This window comes from Cygnus olor, chromosome Z, assembly GCF_009769625.2.
Source record: "Cygnus olor isolate bCygOlo1 chromosome Z, bCygOlo1.pri.v2, whole genome shotgun sequence".
Taxonomy (NCBI): Eukaryota; Metazoa; Chordata; class Aves; order Anseriformes; family Anatidae; genus Cygnus; species Cygnus olor.
Genome location: NC_049198.1, coordinates 47,908,053 through 47,930,104, shown reverse-complemented (window position 1 = coordinate 47,930,104; position 22,052 = coordinate 47,908,053). Strand labels below are relative to the sequence as shown.

Here is a 22,052-nt window from a genome sequence, read left to right as displayed (position 1 = left end):
CTGTTTTACTGATTTCATCTTGGTCAAATTGGATGATTTTGACTGGTGGATAGATAGCATGAGAAAGAACATACTACCCCTAGATTCCCGAGAATATGTCATGCTCATTCATTATAAAATACTTTAAAATTGAAATGCTATTTTTTTTTATATTGTGCTATACAAACACATGCTCTTTACAGTTTTTTTTTCAGCTTTGAAACTCCTGAAAAGGAGTTTCAGTTTGTTTTTTATGAATTTTTGATTTCATATAGACTGTAGATTCAGGTAGACTCTGAACTTGATCAGTAGTAGAAGGGATACGTGGGTGAGTCCCTGTCCTTTTAAAATGCTTCACTACAAATCATGTTTGTATGTTGTGAGGTCACTGTAAGAAAGAACAATGTTTGTATATGTCTGCATATTTCTTCAAGTGATAATATTTTTTTACTGTGCTGTTTTCATTCCTGTGGCCTTCTGTTATAGGTAGTGGATTTATGTTATGGACAGCAAGCTGTGAATGAGCATATGAAGTTGATGAATTTGTTTGGATACTTTAGTTGGTAATGAGTTTTATGTAACATCTCTGCGAGCTGAACCACAGCTTTTCAGCACAGAAGTTGTAAAGGTGTGTGTGCTTTGAAAGAATAAATAGTTATGATGAAATGATGAGGATGTTCATTAAGAAACTGGGAAATCTTAAAGAAAATCTATCGTACCTTATCATAGTATGAAATGTAAACCTCCACTGAAATGTAACCCTCCACATGAAATGTATTCTCCACTGGAAGCAGTAGTGGTAGTAGAAATAAACCACTGCTACAGCTTCAGCAAAAGTTCTACTTTTCTGAAGCAAAAGAAAATATCTATTTCATTTAGAGATTTACATTTATGATAAGAATATATATTCACATGGTTCTTCTAGGGCACGACTGTAAAGCTTTGTTTTATTAATAAATATTGTGCATATTTTCTTCAGAATTAACATGAGAAATACTTAGCTACAGTGAGGTAATTTAAATGTTTTGTATGCAGTGTGTATCCATGCAATACTTTTTTATTTCACAGCATAGCTTTCTTTTATGGGTAGATAACAAGTTCCTTCTTAAAATTATGAGTGAGATTATGTTATTGTTTTTTAGCCAGCACTTTTTAGATCTGAATGTTTTAGTCTGAAGCTGTTCTTTGAGCCTGTGGAGTTCATTGGAAATACCTTAATCATTACAAGGGAGCTGTAATTCTTTTTTTTTTTTTTTTTTTTTTCTTGTGGATTTAGCCTTGGAGCAGTTCCAGCTGTGTTAATAAGCCACATGAAGCTACAGTGAGCATACATATATTTAAAGAAGAATTTCCATCTTTTACCTAGAGGTGACATAACTAAGCAAGAGCAGTTTCTTGTTGAAGTCAGTTTCTTTCTTTTTTTCTACACATGAAATTAATAACCAAGGGCAAGACATGAAACTAGTTCACAGCTAGTAGCTGGCTGATTTGCATCCAGTAGCTGCTCTTTTATGTGGCTTTCACACATAAGGTTGATATTGCTTAATAAGGACAAAGTCATAAAACATACATTGCATTTGATATTTTTGGACGTTTCTAGAATCCAAAATCTAATTTAATCTAAATGAAATATATCTCTTTTGTTTCATATGTTACACTTTAAAAGATCAAGCATAATGAATTCCCTTCAAAGACTGTCATGTATACAAACAGTTTTGGTCATGTATATTGAGTATTGTTGAAAATGCCTACTAGAACTTAGTGCTTCTTCCGCAAAATAGGTATGACGCTTGCAATCTACATAGTTATTTGGGAATAAATTATGCTTTTGGGGCAGTCATGATAGTACATAGCAACTGAGAATACTTGTGTTGTTGTGTGGAGAGATATTGGTAATATACTTGACCCTGGCCCTTTACAGGTCAAAAGAAGGCTAGGGGGCTTCTTTTCCCTGTAAGAAACTAGACAGCATCAGATAATTTTTGATTAGTATTCAACATTAACAGAAAGAGAGGGATTTGGGAATTTTCTTTCCATACATTCCAGCAAATAAGTTTTATCACAGCCACATAGCCATTAAGAAAGAAATGTATTTCTCAACAGGATGCATTGTAATAATGGGAATGGCCACAACTCTGAAATGCAGCACTGGATTTTTTTCTATGGTGAGGGTAATTTTTCTATTTTGTTTTAGCACTTTGTAAGTTCATCGGCGTTGTCTCGAGTCAGAGCCCTGCTGTATGCTACTTCTGGTATTGTTATCAGCTTTACTTACAATTTGAAGGAAAATGGACATAATTGTAGAACTACGAGGAACAGAAAGGTCTTGGAATGATTTTTCTTTTTACCTCAGCTGCTGGAGTATAACTTTCAAAATAGTATATTACAATTCAGAGCATTTCTTACTTCTCTTATTTTCAGTAAAGATAATATAAATGATATCTACACTTAGAAAGAGGTGTCATTGGACTTTTATTTTTATTTTTTTGCTTTGAACATGTTTTGCCTTTTTTTGCAGGCCAGATTTCTTTTGTCGCCTACTTCACTTTTTCTCCTTTCTTTGGAAAGAAATAGTAAAAGCCGAAATGTTCTGTTACATTCAAATCTAATTTGTGATTGTTTTTTTCAATCCTGAACAACATTTTTTTGTCACATGAGCCCTGTGTCCAAAAACTTTCAACTAGCTCTACTGAGAAGACCACTGCCAGATTTGTGTTGGAGTTACTACTTGAATTTCACATTGTGGATGAGGGGTTGTGTTTACAGACTAACAAATAGTTGGGTTATAAGAAGAATGACTTTTATCTTGTTAACTTAGAATGCTAATTGTGACTAAATTTCAAACTCTGTCAAACATTTCAAATTTTACCTTTATATGCAAACATCCAGCAAACATGTTGATCCAGAGGGCACCATTCCATTGAAAGGATGGTCCTGGGAAATAGGCCAAACACTTGAAACAGGGTTTTGATTGCTTACTCTGAAATTTCAAACAATGAATGACGACAATGGGTCCCCACTAGATGTATTTATGACCTGAAAAAAGATGACCATTACCCAAATTAAGCAGCATATTGCTCAAGCTTTTAAAATTGTGGCCTTTCTACTTTTTTGAAATACAGCATGGCCTCAGAAGCCTATCTCTTAGGCTTCTAATTTTTGAAAACCTAGGTATTTGATAGTAATGGTATTACAGCTGCTACAATAAACAAAGTGTAGCCTTCTAAGAATTTTACTAGTTCTGATTCTTATACACAATTTTAAATGGACACACTGAACTATATCAGTACTTAATACTGATGATTTAGGTGTGGTGCTCTATGTTTTGCATTCTATGTCTGTTAGAGAAAATACCAGTTTGTATTTGTTTCCTATTATTGTACACATCTATTTTCATTTACAGCAGTATCACTACCTGTATTTGTGTTCCATCATATCTTATTAAGGTACCTATAATGTTTGTAAAGAGTACATTTTCTGCACATTGCAGTCTGTGTAATCAGGTAATATTACTTTCATCTAATATTGCCATTGCTTGTGATTTCTCTTATACTTTTTATCGACTTTTGTGCTAAAGTTAGTTGTAACTTATCAATATGTAAATTTTTGTGTGGTACCTACTTATATATTTGGATTGTTTTGATGACTGTAAGTTTTCAGACCTGTTTGGGGTCAGTAGAGCCACAGTATGTACATTTAGTAATAATAAAAATAATTGAATGTGGTGGTTATGTTTCCTAGGTATAGCATATCTGAGTGGAATGTGCAGTGAAAAACGAAAATGTATTATTGCAGAGGACAATGGTCTGAATCTCGCTTTTACCATTGCCCATGAGATGGGTCACAAGTAAGTACATGGACAGCAAACCCAATATTTTTTTTGCATGTGGTGTCAGTATGATTTATTTTTAAATTGATCGTGTACTTCAGTTTTTCTTTTTCTTTTTCTTTCTTTCTTTTTTTTTCTTCCCTATTGGGAAGGCTTTTAATTTTGATGAAAACTTTGGAAAATAATGTTTTTGTTAATAAAAACAATAGTGGCATTTATCAACATACATAATTTAGAATTCAATAAAAAAATATATGTGAATTAAGAAAATGTTTACAGCTTTGAGTAATACAGGAATCCTTATAGCTTCACAATAATGAAGTTGGCTGGAAGGACTGACATAGTCAAGAGGAAAAGCAGGTGCCCCAAGATGTTTTTTTTCTTTTTTTTGGGGGGGGGGGCGGTACTGTGGTATTGTGTATCAGATCCAGCTCTGCATATTGTTGCCAACCAGCATTTTAATGAGATCACAAGTTGGAAGAGCCCTTATTGAATTCGGCATTCTCAGGATAGATCCCATTAAAGCATATAATGGTCATTGGTCATTGTAATATTAATATTGTTCTCCCTGCCTCAAGGATGACAAAGAGAAGGTGAAGATAACTATCCTCACACAATTGATTGGGTGTGTTTACTCTTTAAGTGAAAAATACTTTGAAATAAATTGAGAAATTCTTATGTTGCCATGCCATAATCAAGTTAGTTAATGAAAGTGGTATATGTTTCATGGCTTAAGTATTTGATATAGAAAAATAAATATGAGAGTTCTTCCTAAAAAAAGGAAGCTCTGTTATTTTTGCCTGTAGTGTCTGATGTAGGTATGTGTATGTACATGTTTAGAAAAGCAGCTTCTGAGTGGAGCTGCAAGTGGATGATGGAGTGGAATGATTTATTAAATGCTTCAAAAGCTCAGAGCCTCTGAAAGTTGAGGTCGGGCACCTTAGGACAAAAACTTCAAATTAAAACTGATGTTGTTTAAATTTGGTCAAAGCTGCCGGAGCTGGGGGTAGAGGTCATAACATAAAATCTTGCAAAATGCAACTGATTACAAAAGAGTTGGAAATTGGATATTTCTATTCAGAATTTCTACTGTATGGAAACTAAGCAAATTCAAAGCAATTGTATAACTCGGAGTGAAAGGGTGACATGAGTATTACATGTTACATGAAATTAAACTTTTCCTGTTTTTTTTTTTTGTTGTTGTTGTTGTTTTGTTTTTCTTTTTGGATTTTCAAAACTGCAGAAAACAATTCCAGGTTCACAGAAGCCAGCCTGAGTGATAGGTATTATAAAGGAGAGACTTCAAAACTAAGATTTGTTTGTGTTTTGTAGCTTCACGCTGACCTCTTTCTTTTTTTTTACTATAGTGTTTGCTAATATTAGAAGAGAGGGTAGAGGAAGACTCATTTCCTGTACACTTGTTCATTTGACAGTAAACTAAGGATAAGAGGACAGAAACAATGACTGAATATGATCTGCAGATAAATTCACTGATGGAGTAAATTAGAATTTTTTTAAGACAGGTATGATAATGCCAGATAATTTAGAGAAAAATAAATACTGCTTTATGCCCCACACAACAAAAATACCTTTAGATAAAAACTTTAGCAATGGAGTTACTGGACTTGGAAAAAGAGGCATCTTATCAACAAAAAACATAACACCTTATGCTTCTTGAGAAGTGGTGATGTGCAAAATCCTAAATGTGGAAAACAGAAAGAAGGTATAACACTTTTGTGAAGTTATGAGAGATTTGTTTGTTCTGCAGTAGCAAATATGAGAATGCAGGATACTAATCTCATGAAACAGATTTGTCTTGCAGCAAACAAGTCAGACCTATCAAGCAGACATAGAGGCCCACTGTTACGCTTGTCAACAGTGCTAGTAGTTCTTTCAAGACTGCTGCACAAGCTGTGCTCTGAATTTTGTTGAATTTGGTCCTCAACTTGAAATATTTTTTGTCATTGCATTTCTGTGGAGCTGGGAGAGAAAGTAGGTAGCATGATCTTCCTATCATTTTTTGACGTATTTAGGCATTGTGTTGTAGTTTTCTCAGTTTTCCCAGTAAGTCCATAACAAAAAGATTAATGAAAATGTAAGTCTGATTACAGCTTTGTTAGTTTGCATTTATATATGAACTCCATTTCCAATGAATTGATTAATATTTCTGTGAAACTTTGATAAGAAAAATAGACATATAAGCAGACATTTGATTTGTAGAAAAAAAAATATTGGCATATGTATCTGATCAGCACCAACTGAGTACCAAGAGAAAAGGTAAGAATACTTAGAAAATGAACAGGCATATTAATTATTGAACTGCAACTAGAGTTGCCTCTGACAAAGAACTAGAAAAGAAATATTCTGAATGAAATACACTGGAAAACTAAACTTTACTTAGCAATAATAACGTGCCTTTGTTCTAGACATGCATGTCTGAAAGCAGATTCTCTTTTTAAGACATAAAGAAGTAATGTTTTAAATCAACAATTTACTTTTTAGTTTCATCTCAAAAAAGCCAGTCTGTGTTATCAGAGATTACAAGTTGTAACACACTAGTGGATTTGTTTTGAATAATCAAGTCTATATATTTCAATAAATCTAATGCGCAATTTGGTAATTACGTAATGAAGTCATATTACAGAAATGAAATGAACGACAATGGAATAAAATACATAGTCTCCACATGGAGAACTATGAAAAGAGAGACAATGCTAGCATTTATATTATCAAATAACTTAGATATATTCATTGGTATTATGGAGTATGACTGCTTTTTAAGTATGAAGAACTAAAAGGTAGATATAAACAGCAGTGTCTCAAAATATATTGATTAAATGTGTGTTTAAAGTGGACTTTAAAAGTTGGTCTAAGTAGCTGAAAGAAGTACTGGTGCTGTTTCTTAGAATCAATTTTATACACATCAGCATTCTTTTGCTGGTAAGTTTTTTTTTTTTAATATGAAATTTAGTTGTCTTTAACATTTTGGATAACCTAACAGGTGTTTTGTAGTTCCAAACAAGAAGCCTGTGGAATTTTGTTGACTTCATAACTCATGAGCAAATATAATTTTTTCTTGTGGTGATATTAAACAATCATATGAAATACAATGGAAATTAAAATAGTTTTAAATGTGAAATTAATAATTGCTAATGGAGCATCAGTTACTCTGTGTTCTTTTGTTTGTTTGGTTGTTGTTTTATTTTGTGATTGCATTCCAAAATGCAAAAACAGAACTCGACAAGATCAATAAGAATAATAAAAGCTAATTCTAAAGTCACCATTGTCCACCAATCTTAGTGTATAAGTTACTAATGTGGAGTAGGGAATCTCATTAAAGTAACTGAAAAAAATACTATCTTGATATTTATAGGGTTAAAGTAGAATTTTACAATTAAATTTGTGTTTAACAAGGTGCAAGATTAGCACATGGAAAGCTAAAGCAGTAAATTAGGTTTTATGGAAGTCCTTCACATACTTGAAAATCATCTAATCACAAATGTAATGAGAAACTTCAGGTGCTGTAGTGGTCAGTTTGACTGGTAGAACTGTGCACACTAGAGTTCATATTAGTAACAGTCACTAAATTAAGGCATTTGACTTGTAGCATTTTGTCTCATATTTAGACAAACTATTTGTTTATTGTTTGTTTTGATCTCCTCTTACAGATTAGCTGTGAGAGGAAGAGTGAAGCCTATCTTGGTGCCTGGGTCGATACGCATACAGTCCACCTGCTACTTACAATTTAATGACTTTTCTATTTTAAGAAAGAAACAGAGAGAGGTTTGCTGAGATAGTTGCATCACTACATTGGTAGTGTTTTTCTCTTTCCAAAATATGTGTCTGTGGGGTAAACTAAGAATTTTTAAATCTCCTAATTGTTAGTCCAGCAACTTTCTCCAAGTTTAACTTCACCAGGAAAACGTTTGGCAGATTCTTCTGGAAAAATATAGAAGAATAAACCTCTATGTGTACTTAGTCAGGAACAGCAGCCTTTCTTATGAATAATGAGAGAAGCCATACCCTTCTCTGTGCCTTTCTCTTTTTAGGACAGAGCAAAACAGAAGAGTTTATAGCTCCTACTAACTCACGATAGGCATAGATGTTATGGTTTAAACTGGCAGGCAGCTCAGCATTACACAGCTGTTCACTCACTCCCCCAAAGTGGGATGGGGGAAAAATTAAAGAAGCTAAAAGTGCAAGAACTTGTGGGTTGGGTTAAGGGCAATTTAATAAAAAAGGAAACAACAACAACACAGTTGATCAACACCCTCTGACCAATGCCCAGCCAATCCCTGAGTAATGGCAGCCCTCCCTAGACACCTCCCACAAGTTTTATTGCTGAGCGTGACACTACATGGCATGGGACATCCCTTTGGCCAGTTGGGCTAAGTTCTGGCTGTGTCACCTCCCACCTTCTTGTGCGCCCCCAGCCTCCTTGCTGGCAGGGCAGTGTGAGAAGCTGAAAAGTCCTTGGCTCTGTGCTCAGCAACAACTAAAACACTGTTGTGTTATCAACAGTATTTTCATCCTAAACCCAAAACACAGCACTGTATCAGGTACTAGGAAGAAAACTACCTGTCTTCACTCCTGAAGGGCACAGAGGATCCCATCTTCAGACCAGACCTTCTTCACAGAGAAGTTTGCTGCCTCCATGGTGCTTGGATCAGGGATGTTTCCAGTGAGCTTTCAAGGACAATACAGCCTTCAGACTATTATCCTCTCCTCCTCTTTCAAGATGATACCAATGATTTAGCTACAGGAAGCCTGAGGTCTACCACAAGAGATTTCAGGGCCCTGTGGAGAAAACTAAAGGACTCAGAAGCACAGTGTTTTTCTCAATCCTCTCAGTAAAGAGGAGAGACAGAGAAAGAAGAAAGTGAGCTCAGGTGATCAGTGCCTGGCTCCAAGACTGGTGGTGCCTCTGCTAGAATTTTGTGTTTTATAACCATAGAAAGGTCTTTGAGATGAAAGGTCTGCTGGGGTCTGACGGGGTCCATCTCAATGGGATAAATATTTCTTTGCCTGTAACCTGATGAGGCTGACTGGGAGGGTTTTAAACTAGTATCACCAGGGAATGGTGTACCATCAGAAACACTGAGTTTAAGCCAAGGGATGGTCCAGCACCATCTGAGGATGACAAGGCTAATGGGAGGATCTGCTTCAGGGAGCACTGCAAAATCAAGAGCACAGCTGAAGTGCTTGTATACGAACACATGCAGTATGAAGAACAAGTGGGACAAACTGGAAGCTTTGTTCCTTTTCCAGAGCTCTGATATCATTGGTATTAATGAGACTGGGAGGGACAAGTCCCATGAGCTGGAGGATTATTGGCTGTTCAGGATGGATAAGCAGGGCAGATGAGGTAGAGGTGTTGTGCTGTAAGTAAGGGAGAGATTAGGTTGTACATTCCTTGCCATTAGGGATGACATGGTAGAGAGCCTCTGGGTGAGGATTAAGGGGATGGATAGCAAAGCAGATGACATCGTAGGTGTCTCCTATCAACCACACAGAGCATGATGGCATGGATGAAGTATTCTGTAGGCAATTAATGGTATTCTTGGGATTGGTTGCCCTCATCTTTTTGCAAGATTTCAATTTCCCAGACATAAACAGGGAATATCATACTGCTGCAACAAGCAAGTCTGAGAAATTCCTAAAGCGTGTTGAAGATAATTTCCTGTCACAAGCACTTACAAAATCAACTAGGAAAGGTACCCTCCTAGACTTGTTGTTTGAGGACAAGGAAGATCTAGTCTTGTGGGAGAGCTGACAGCAAGTATCTGTCATGGCCACAGTGATTATGAAATAGTTAAAACTTTTTGTTTTAAGGAGTAAAACTCACCCCAGAATGCTGAGAGAATTCACGGATGTTATAGCTGGACCCCTCTCAGCAATTTACCAGAGGTAGTGGTAGTCTGGGGAAGGTAGTGGTAGTCTGGGGAAATACCTGCTGACTGGAAGCTAGCCCAACATTATACCCATCTACAAAAAGGGCATGAGAGAAGACCCAGGAAAATACAGACCTGTTAGTCTAACCTTAGGCTCCGGAAAAGTTACATAGAGGATTGTGTTGGGTGTTACTGAGAGGCACTGAAAGAATAAAGCTGTTATAAGGCATAGTCAACAAGGGGAAGTCTGACTTTAGTAATCCAAACTCCGTCTATGATAAGGTCACCCACTAGGTGGATGATATAAGGTTGTGGATGCAAACTTCCTGGATTTTAATAAGGCCTTTGATACAGTCTCACACAGCATCCTTCTGGACAAGTTATCCAAATGTGAGATGTAAAGGAACGTGCTATGCTGGGTGATGAACTGGCTGAACGGCAGCACTCAAAGAGTAGTAGTGAATGGGACTACATCTGGCTGGTGACCAGTCACTAGCAGTATCTCCCAGGGCTCAGTTCTAGGGCCAGTTCTGTTCAACATTGTTATCAGAGATCTGGATGCAGGAGTTGAAGGCATTCCTTGCAAGTTTGCTGACAATACTGATGTGGCTCTCTGGAGGGACAAGAGGCTTGCAGAGGGATCTAGGTAGATGGGAGCATTGGGCAAACATCAACAGCATGGACTTCCACAAAGGCAAAGGTTCTGCCCGGTTCTGCACCTGGGGCAGAGTGAGTAATGCCAGACACAGGCACAGACTGGAAGAGGAGTGGCTGGAGGGAGAGCAGCTCAGCAGAAAGGGACCTGGGGGTGCTGGTGACAGCAGGCTCAGCATGAGCCAGCAGTGTGCCCTGCCAGCCAAGCATTGGCAGCAAACTGCATTTTGGGGTGCATTAACCACAGCATAGCCAGCCAGTCTGAAGAGATCATTCGATTGCTCTGTTTAGCACTGGTGCAGGTCTGGGCTCCACAATGTAGAAAGGATGTTGAGATACTTGAAAGCATCCAGGGGAGAGCAACAAAGCTGGTAAAAGGGCTGGAAGGCAGGTCCTGTGAGGAGAGGTTTGTCTTGGGTTGTCCAGTCTGGAGAAGAGGAGGCCAAGAGGCAACCTCATGGCTCTCAGCAACTCCTCGAGGATGACAAATGCAGAGGGAGGTGCTGCTCTCTGGTCCCTAGGAACTGATGACAGGACACGTGGGAATGGCACAAAGCTGTGCCACAGGAGGTTCCAAATGGACATTAGGAAAAATGTAATTTCTGTGAGGATAGTAAATCACTGGAACAGGCTTCCCGGAGAGGTCGTTGATGCCCCATGCCTGCTGGTGTTTATTAGGATAACACCATTAAGGAACCCTTAATAATATGTTTTAACTTCTAGTTAGCCCTGAAATGGTCAGGCAATTGGACTCAGTAATTTAAGTAGACCCCTTCCAACTGAATGATTCTGATTTTTTTTTAATTTTTTTATTTTTTTTTTCCCACAGAGGGAAATACGTTCTGGTATGTATATCTCTAAAGTAATAGTGCTAATTTATAACTGTCAATGAGATTGTTTTGCCAGAAGAGTCCCTCAAATAATTTCTGTCTTAATTCATACGTACTCCTTATATCAAGCCTCCCTGATCCTTTCTAAATACACTATTCAAATACGTTTTGTTTTATGACACCATATTTTAAAGTTGATATTATTTCATCAGAATAAGGCAATTCAAAGGGAATCACAGGTATCATTGCAGCCTATCTGGGCAACAGAGAAACTAAAAGTTGTTGGGAAAAACTGGTTTGGCTTTCAGTTTTGCAAAAGAAATGCAAAAATAAGTCTTGAATAGTACCTTGTTCTTGAAAAGGTTATGATGGTTCTTTGACTGTTGAATAAAAATCTCTATTATATAGACATTATGCTCTTTATAGACAGCATTAAATATTAGTTCTGCAGAATAGTGATACTGAGTACCTTATTTCTAACTCTTTTGGCTACAAGAACACTTGCTGTTCTATTGTCATGCTAGACAAAAGGGAGGTGAGGGTAAATTTTAGGCAGTCTGCCAAAGAATGTGTTAGATAATTAACACTTTACGTTTTTACTTTAAATATACCAAGCAGTTGGTGTTCATCTTTCTAAACAAAATTATTATTAGGATTGTAGTTGTGTTATCTTATCAACATACAATTTTCCACGCTGAAAATAGAATTTAAAGGAGCAATCCATGATTTGAAATTGCCAGCTTCACTAGCACCTTTCTCTTCTTACATGAAACAGTTTTCTTTTAGATATGCAGCAGATAATATTCTTATTTGGGTACTTTTTTACTTACATTTCTTTACATTCCAGAATATAGGATAAGTATCTTTTGGAATGAATTAGAAAGTTAAAAAGTTACACTTTAATGCTATTTAACCACATAGGAAGGAAAAACCTCCCTATATGTTTTTTGTGTTCATTTTTGTGTTCAGAGAAGGCAGCCAAATTAATTTCTTGTAATGCTCAGAACATGTTTTAGTTCATTAGGAAAGGAATCATAAATGAATCATAAATAGTGCACCACAGTATGAAATGATGACATAAGCAATTGTTGAAGATAAAAACCCTGCAGAAATAAGTGCAGATGTGGTAAACTGAGGAATATTTTTGAAAGAAAACTAATGAAAGTAATGGAGCTTATGGTATAGGTAGTAGTCTTTTGAGGTTTCTCAATTGCAACACTGTTTCAGTACGATTGCAGTTTCTTTGCAGTTGACTTAATTAGTGGAGTGCATTTTGCATGTTTGTACTGCAGTCCCTTACTCATGCTTTTGATTCAAGTGAAAGTAAAACTATGAAACTATTGAGATCAATATGACTATATTTTATTTTATTAATGGCTTGAATGGTACTATTTTTTTTTTCCAGCTCCAAACCTTCTCTTCTGAAATATTAAAACTTTTAATACTCTGCTTTTGTGTTTCATTTACTTATTTATTTGCTAACAGTGAATTATAAATTACTTAGTATTAATTAGTAAGTTAAAAGTGAGTAGGATTTCTGAATCTAGGAGGCCGAGAACTTAATTTCTTGGCTCCTATAAACATTTTTTTTCTTTATTTTTGCTTTAAAATACCACTTTAGTGTTAGTTTGTGTACTTATTTTTTCTGTTTTATGTGTTTCTATTTCCCTGTCATTGATATGAAACTATGGCCATTGTATTACCTTTTTGTTTTTGTTTTATTTGTTTGTTTGTAATTCCTATGCAGAAAGACATATGCCTAAATTCAAATATCTTAAAATTTTGGATGTTTTTTCTTATTGTTTGTATAATTTGTATAGTAGCAGGAAGGAGACAGTCTAATTAAAATTTGGGGCCCTAAAGTTCCAAGCAGTGGAACGTTCAAATGTGAGAAAATTGCTTCATTATACACATTAAGTGAATGAATTTTTCAGAAGTCTATTAATATCTCAAAATATACCTTTCGTTTAAATGCTAACATCCTGTAAGAATAACTCTACTTCATATCGTATATTTAGCTGCCTCTGATTTATTTATAAATTATTGACTTAAAGGGTGTTTGCAAAATGTAGGTTATTTAACCAAGAGTATATTGAACTGGTGTGTTAAGATAGGTGCTGTATTTGCTAATAATTAATCTAATCCTTTATTTGATAATGTCCACACTATCACTTTGGGGTTGTTCTTTATCAGGGCATTTACTTCCAAGCATCCCGACTCAGGTTACTTTGGGGTCAATGTTTTTCCTTTCCATGATAGTGACATCTAAGTAAGAAAGATGCTGCTGGAGAACTTCTGTATCTCTTGGGATCATGTCTGGTAACCTGTCCCAAAATAATCTACTTTCTTCCTTCTCTCTCTCATAAAGTCCTGATCCCATGGTCTACAGGGACTGGATAGAAGGTGGTGGGGAAGTGCCTGCCTGATATTGTAGCCTTCCAACTGCATTATTGTTTTTTTTTTTTTTTTGGACAACAGTGTCCAAAGGTAGGTTTCTCAGCCCAAATGTAGATAGGTAGATACAGATATTAATCTGTCTTTAGATGTATAAATATCCATTGCTGTAGGCAGTCTGATATAGAAGCAGCCTGACTTTGAGATGTTGAGCTTTAACTATTTTGACTGATTTTCATCATTACTGATTTTTTTTGATGTTGTTCAAAATAATATTACCTTTAACTGTCTTCTGAAGAGTAAACAGGAGAATATAACTTGGAGAGATACATATTGAAAAATACAGCTGCTGCAGTTTGCAAAGTTGAGCTTTACAATTTCTAAAATACATGCACAACAAACTAAAAGAAATTAGCTTTCCTCTAAACATATTTATGTCATTGATGAATTTACAGTCAAATCAATATACTTCTCTGCAGCTGGTGGTTAGCTGCATATAACACATACAAATTTTTATACCATTTTTGGAATCATTTTAACGTCTGTGGTAGCATTTCCTGCAGTGTTTGTTCAAAAATGTTCACATTGAAGGATTTTTTATTTCCTATAAAGCATAGTACTTGTTTAATCAAGAAACTAATTTTGTTGCATTTTCTCTTGTCTCTTGTCAAGAAAGATTCTTTCCCTTTTCTTTTTTTTTTTCTTTTAATAAAAGTTAATAGAGGATTTTTACTTTGCATTTCAGCATTACATATTTTTGATTTCACACACAATTTTTATGGGAATCACCCCATATTTTCATCTCAAATACTGCCCTTTTTTTTTTTCCTATCATATTAAGAAGAGAATCCATACTGTTTGAAAGTATTGCAATAAAAACCCCATGGTGCACTGACTTTAGTCTTTTTTTTTTTTTTCCTTTTTAACTGATATTAGTGAAGTTCAAAGTATTTGACATTTATCCCTATGGGAAGGATGGTTGGTACTGTCCAATAATAGTAAATAAGAAACAATGGCAAAAAATAACGTTTTCCCACAAAAACAATCACAATGTTGTTGAGATCACCTTGTATTCTGACATTCAGTTTGCACTGTTTAGTCAGTAAGTTATTTCAAAAGCAGTAGCCTCTGATCTTTCTGCATACCTATTAAAGTAAGTAACTGTGATTCACAGACATTATTTAAATCAGCCTATGATCTTACTGGGCAGATGGGTATAGCATACAAAACTTCTCATAGTCTGGACATTTTCCAACAAAGAAATAGAGATGACAGAAGAGGATGCAGCTTATTACACACTTTGCATTTTCACTTAACTTACTTTGAAAATGCATATGTTTTTTCAAAATCATTAAAAGAAAGAAAAAAGAAAAAAGTTTTGCTTAGTCCAGTTCTAAGGATGGAGGCTGAAGAAAGATCTTATTTTATCACACATCACAACAGTGCCCAGCTAGACAGCTGAAGAAAGAAAGACCTCAGAAAGAAATGAAGCAGTGAAGAGATGAGACAGTGAAGTAGTACTGCATCAACATTTTTAGTAAGTTTGCATAATTTTACACTTGAAATTTAGAAGATTAGTCAAGTCTTTCTCTAGCAAGATAGCAAGTCTTCCATTTCTGCCAGACTGTAGAATTCCCAGGTGGATTTGCAGTTAACATTCCTTTTAATTACATTTCTAAAGTGAACTGTTAGGAGATGAACAACAGCCTACAGAATGCATAACTTGAACTGATATTCTGATACATCTAAAATAACTGTAAAAATGTTCAAAGTATTGTAATAGTGTGTCAATGTTTTTGTTAATAAAGAAGCTTAGTATCTTTTTATCTATTCACTGAATACACAATAGCTCAAAGGATTGTTTTTCTTTTTTTTTCTAGTTACAAATTTTCTTGAAGACGTTATATGTCAATGTTTTTCTTAGCATAGGCTTAAAGATACAAACTGTAGACATAACTGTTTATCTTGAAGTAGTGCAGATTGCAGGATATGGCAGGGGTATCGTATTTGCCAGAGGTGAATAATTCTTTTGTATTGTATACTTTCTGTTAAAAAAAAATCTAGTGGGGGGGTGTATGTATGCTAAATACAACTGTCACATCAAAGCTTTAGATTATTTATATACTTAAGCCAAAGGAGAAGGACACCATCCTGTGTCTAGATCCAGCCTCTTGAAGCTTGATGCTAGAAATGTTAGAGTGATAGAGAGAAAGGCAGCTGTTTAGCAAAACATGAAAACTCAGGTGGAAACCAACATGCAGTATATGTTAACAGAAGTATATTAATATACAAGTTGTATTTTTTACCCAATGGTTTCAAGATTGAAAAAGTAATCTATGTTATGGGTGTCTTAGGTCCTAGCAATGATTGACAAAAGAGAAATATTAATTGGGTAAACATATTTCTTTTTTTATTATTATTTTTAATTATTTTTTATTTATTTTAAACATCTGATTGTTAATAAGAGGACTGAAGTTTCCTCTTCCTTCAGATTCTTCCATTAAAGACAAAGTTTTTTTTTTTTTTTAAAGAAATTGTCTTTTACCTTTTACCATCTTAGGTTTTCTGTAGCTGGCCTTTCAATTCACTTCAGTGTCAATAATTCATGAGTCTTATCCTGTTTATGCAGTGATCTGTGAAACACTCATATGTTTAAAAACACTTATAAAATATTAATCCAAGAATTATTTTTCACTAACTGGAATTGAAAACATTAAAATGGAATTAAAAACAAAAAACACAACACAACAAATATGCAATACCTACTTTTTGCATTAATTGTTTAAAATAACTTTACAGAACACAGCTATATAGAAAATAACTTATAGAAACCTGACTTTACAACATCATTTTCACTATGAAGATAATAATGTCATAACACTTTAGATTTTTATCTTAAAGGTGCAACACAAGTACTAATAAAGCAGTGCAGCTTCCGTGTAATCTGTCTGTGGTAGCATAAGTGGTGTTATTTTCATTTATAAAATATGTCCTTTTGATAATGCAATACGCAAAATTTCAGATTACACAAATTGTTAGAAGTAATCATTGAACTAGTAAATGTCATGTAAGTTTTTAAACCTTGTAGTTTTCAAATCTTAAACATAGTAAAACCAGGTTTTTATCATTCTAGGATAATCCTGCACACAACAACAAAAAAGAGAACAGTGGAAATAATACAGAGAATAATACTTTGTAATTAGTAATGCTTTATAATTAAAAGTTATTCCTATTTTCAGAAGGATACAATCCATTATATGCTTGTACTTTATTTGCCAGAATGGCAAAATTCTACAGGATAAATATTTTTGAAAAATTGCTTGAGTAAATTTAAAAATTGTATGTAGCCGTTTGTAAAAATATATAACATTTATAACATATTAATTAGGAAAAAAGTCAGTTGTCAAACTGATTCCACTCAGATCAGAAGTACAAACTAATAGCAGCATTCAGAGGCTTACTATTGCCTTCATAAAGGGAATTATTATTTTTTTTCAATACTTTTAATTCTGCCATAGGTTTAAACTAATGCTATTATCCTAGATCTGCAGTTTATCCTCACCATCCCTCTGCTGCTTGTTTCTCTTTGGCTGAACTATTAGCTTTTAGGATTTGAAAATCTATTTACAGTACTGAATATTCAGCAAGGTACCCCTGGTTCCTTGGGTAGCTGGATTTTCCTTTAGGGTCTTGTGTTTTTTCTAATCTCTCTCTTCTCTAATCTGTTTTATGGTAGCATGTATACGCATATATATATATATGGTAGCATATAGCAACTCTGTAAAACTCTGAACAAGAGCTACTATTCTCTATGATCTTTTAAATTCAGTTTTATTAAGAGATAGACCTAAAATAATTCTCTGCAGCTATCTGAACTCTCCCAACTATTTGCTCGTAAATTATACCATTTAATACCGTTTTGCCTTTGCGCCTTCATTACCTGTTTCTAGTTTAATAGCATCATTATTGTTCAGCTGAACAACCATGCATTTAAATGGAGTGTGGTGGTGATAACTAGGTCATCATCTGCCATTTATAAAGCACAAATAAAATAATGAATAATAAAAAATTAAAAGCTTTTCATCTGAAGTGTGTGGGTTTGCAGAGCAAATTTGATGACATGAACATACCACATGTAGGAGAATTTTTGAGACTTATAGTAAGAAATACAAAACAGCACTTTATAATGCAGACTTAATTCTTTCCAGAAGGTGTTTGCAGTAGCCTCATTTAACTTATTTAAATACCAAATAATGAATGAGGCCCATTTCTTGAGATATAACAGAGCTTTTATTTCTTAGTGGTCAGCTATAATCAAATCAAATTGAAGTGTGATACTTGGTACTTTTTCAGTATGTGGGTTGACACTGGAATGCATTTTGTGCCTGCAAGAATATAAACTTCCCTTGATGGTAAGAGAGATGCTGTTGTCTATCTATCTTGAATCCAGTTGTACACATTGCAGGGGTAGTGAAGTGTAAAAAAATTAATTTTTCACTGAAAAATGGAGCTAACATTTGTCTCCTACTTTCAGTGGCCCGTGTTTTAATCCTGAGTTGTAAGCACAGAGAAATTAGGTCTTTTCTTTGGACTGTTCATGGTGCACATTAAACATCAACAGGGATCATCTTCAAAATTTAGCATAGACTGTTCCAGCTTTCTTCATGATATTACAAACACACACACACACACACACAAGTAATAAAAAAAAAAAAATCTGGCAATGTTTTTTAAACAAGTAAGAGAGGTTTTATAAGATAAAAATATTTTTTCAGTTGACTTGACAACCATGTATAATTTTAGTGGAGTTTATTTGGCCAAGGCTCTTTGCTCTTTGTCAAAATACTTTTTAAACTGTTTTTTTTTTTTTTTTTTTTTTTAATGGAGTCTAGTTGCATAGTGTGAGTTCAAATATTGCTAATATTGAAGTTATTGCAGTTAGGGAATGCTTTCCATAAGATGCTTCCTACTTTCATATTACGTGACATGCATATATTCTCTGTCCAGAATGGACTGAATGTTCTTATGTATCGGTGTAAAAATAATGCTTCTGTTCTTAAAACTAATTGATTTGTTTCCATGTAGATATGATGTACTACTTGTTAAAGTACAGCACTGACTTCTTTGTTAATTATGTTTTTTCAGAATGTTATAAAGTTATCCTCTTACCATAAACTCACTTGTCTTTCTCCTACATACACATGTTGTTGCTTTACTCTGGCATGAGGTTGAATGATCACAGCTGTTGGAGACAGGAGCCTATGCACAGAGAGGGCAATATGCCCAATGCTAGCATATTAAATTCTATAGGAAAAGACAGAACAGCACCTTACACAGGCAGTTTCTGTGTTGCCTTTCTTCTAGTGAAAGTATGCAGTTGTCTCTTTCACGTGGACAGTACATTAAGGAAAATACCATGATTATCAGTGTAAGCATTAAAATATTTTTATATCCTTGATTTTCAAATAAGAAACGTATATATATATGCTTATGTTACTTTCTTGCTGGATAGAAAAGTAGCACTGACTGTTCAGCTTGTTTTTTGCATAAATAAATGCATATATATGTGGTGAAACAGGAAGTCAAGTCTACTGTATATCTGCCTTTATACAATCATGTAATTGATACTAGGTCAGATAAAAGCATGCAGTTATTACCATGCTGTAGAGGAAATCAACAGTACAGTACGTATTACTGATTTCTGAGAATTTTCCATAGCAGGTTCTGTTGGTCTTTTAGCAAACTTCTTGCATACTCTCTAGTGATCTCATTAGTTGATATTAACATAATGACCTATACATCGCTTTTGAAGTCAGTGTTCTCTGATGGACAGAGGCTTTGGACAAGTGGTTTTCACCACTTGCTGAATATTTTGCTAAGTGTGTTAAATTTGTAAATGGGAATGTATTGATGAATGAGTATTGATGTATTCGTGCAGACATTTTTGGAGTGTACTTGAAATTTGAAGTCAAATAGAAGCTTTACAAGTATAGGAGCTAAAATATTGGGAGAGGATTGGTGTTAGCTTTTTTAATAGCGTTCATGTTACACATATACACAATTGCTATAAATTGAAAAGATTTTACCACTTTTCACCTTAAAATACACTTTTTTTTCTTTTTTTTTCAGAAATCTTGTACTGATAGAATGCACAGAATGATTCTGTGATGGTACATTAAAAAACAGGGTTGCAGTGGTACATTTATGTAATAGTGGCTGGTGTAACTGTTTTTTGAAACAATTAAGATCTTGATTCAGTTCAGTATGGATTTCTCTTAATGATTTTATACTCTAATAAAGTCTGAATCCAAGAATTGCTTTTCAGGCCAGATGAAAAATAATCGTTATCAGAAATAAATTTTAATTGATTTTTAATTTTTTTTAGTTTTTCAATTAACATGTAAATATGATAATTCCCACACTGAAAAATAGGAGCCGTCCGTTCTGTGATTAATGACTTCAACAAGGTTTTGAGAACTTGTATGTTGTGAATGATTTATTGTAAATCACAGTGCATATATGATACTGATAAATGTCTTCTTTCAAAATAGGAAAGTATATAAATAGAAAAACTGTAAGCCACATATATTTCTTCTGCAGTCAGCAAAACAAAGTGTTGTTAGAGTTTCTAAATGTTTTTTTTCATAGTTCTTATGGATATTCTAGTTAGTATGGATATTCTTGGCCCCTCACTACAAGAAGAACATCAGGGTGCTGGAGCCTGTCCAAAGAAGGGCAATGAAGTTGGTGAAGGGTCTAACGATCTAGAGAATAAGTCTTATGAGGAGCGGCTGAGGGAGCTGAGGTTGTTTAGCCTGGAGAAAAGGAGGCTCAAGGCTCCTTATTATGGTTTACAATTACATTAAAGTAGGCTATATTGAGGTAGGGAGTGGGCTCTTCTCCCAGGCAACAAGTGATAGGATAAAGGGAAATGACCTTAAGTTGTGAAAGTGGAGGTTTAGGTTGCACATTAGGAAAAAAATATTCACTGAAAAGGTTGTGAAGTATTGGAACAGGCTGCCCAGGGAAGTAAAGTCACCATCCCTAGAGGTCTTCAAAAAATGTGTAGATGTAGAGCTTAATGACAATGGTGGACTTGTCAGTGCCTGGTTAAATGTTGGATTTTATGATTTTAATGATCTTTTCATATTTAAATGATTTAATGCTTCTATTATTCTAAAATAAAACTCTGGAGGGACAGGACAGGACAGGACAGAAGGGAAAAGAGAAGAGGGAAGGGAAGGGAAGGGAAGGGAAGGGAAGGGAAGGGAAGGGAAGGGAAGGGAAGGGAAGGGAAGGGAAGGGAAGGGAAGGGAAGGGAAGGGAAGGGAAGGGAAGGGAAGGGAAGGGAAGGGAAGGGAAGGAAGGAGGGAGGGAAGGGAAGGGAAGGGAAGGGAAGGGAAGGGAAGGGAAGGGAAGGGAAGGGAAGGGAAGGGAAGGGAAGGGAAGGGAAGGGAAGGGAAGGGTTCAGCTAAAAGGGATATAAAAAAAAATCATTGCCTCAGTACTTCAGAGCTAACCAAAGTTAAAGTATATTATTAAGTGAATTATCCCAATGCCTCTAGAACACTGACAGGCATGACGCATAAATCACCTAGTAAGTTTCCAAAGCTTCCACCTTCTCTAGAAAGTCTGTTCCAGTGATTTACTATCCTCACAGAAATTACATTTTTCCTAATGTCCATTTGGAACCTCCTGTGGCACAGCTTTGTGCCATTCCCACGTGTCCTGTCATCAGTTCCTAGGGACCAGAGAGCAGCACCTCCCTCTGCATTTGTCATCCTCGAGGAGTTGCTGAGAGCCATGAGGTTGCCTCTTGGCCTCCTCTTCTCCAGACTGGACAACCCAAGACAAACCTCTCCTCACAGGACCTGCCTTCCAGCCCTTTTACCAGCTTTGTTGCTCTCCCCTGGATGCTTTCAAGTATCTCAACATCCTTTCTACATTGTGGAGCCCAGACCTGCACCAGTGCTAAACAGAGCAATCGAATGATCTCTTCAGACTGGCTGGCTATGCTGTGGTTAATGCACCCCAAAATGCAGTTTGCTGCCAAATGCTTGGCTGGCAGGGCACACTGCTGGCTCATGCTGAGCCTGCTGTCACCAGCACCCCCAGGTCCCTTTCTGCTGAGCTGCTCTCCCTCCAGCCACTCCTCTTCCAGTCTGTGCCTGTGTCTGGCATTACTCACTCTGCCCCAGGTGCAGAACCGGGCAGAACCTTTGCCTTTGTGGAAGTCCATGCTGTTGATGTTTGCCCAATGCTCCCATCTACCTAGATCCCTCTGCAAGCCTCTTGTCCCTCCAGAGAGCCACATCAGTATTGTCAGCAAACTTGCAAGGAATGCCTTCAACTCCTGCATCCAGATCTCTGATAACAATGTTGAACAGAACTGGCCCTAGAACTGAGCCCTGGGAGATACTGCTAGTGACTGGTCACCAGCCAGATGTAGTCCCATTCACTACTACTCTTTGAGTG

The 22,052-nt window shown here is 35.7% G+C and overlaps 1 protein-coding gene across 2 annotated transcripts in view; it reads left to right on the top strand.

Moving 5' to 3' along the window:
- Window positions 1-22,052, top strand: part of ADAMTS19 (ADAM metallopeptidase with thrombospondin type 1 motif 19) — a 166,260-nt gene that overhangs the window by 75,163 nt on the left and 69,045 nt on the right. For both annotated transcript variants that reach the window (XM_040541557.1, XM_040541555.1), the window contains exon 8: window positions 3,721-3,826. In XM_040541557.1, coding sequence (XP_040397491.1) covers window positions 3,721-3,826 — 106 coding nt within the window. The remainder of the gene's footprint in view (window positions 1-3,720; window positions 3,827-22,052) is intronic.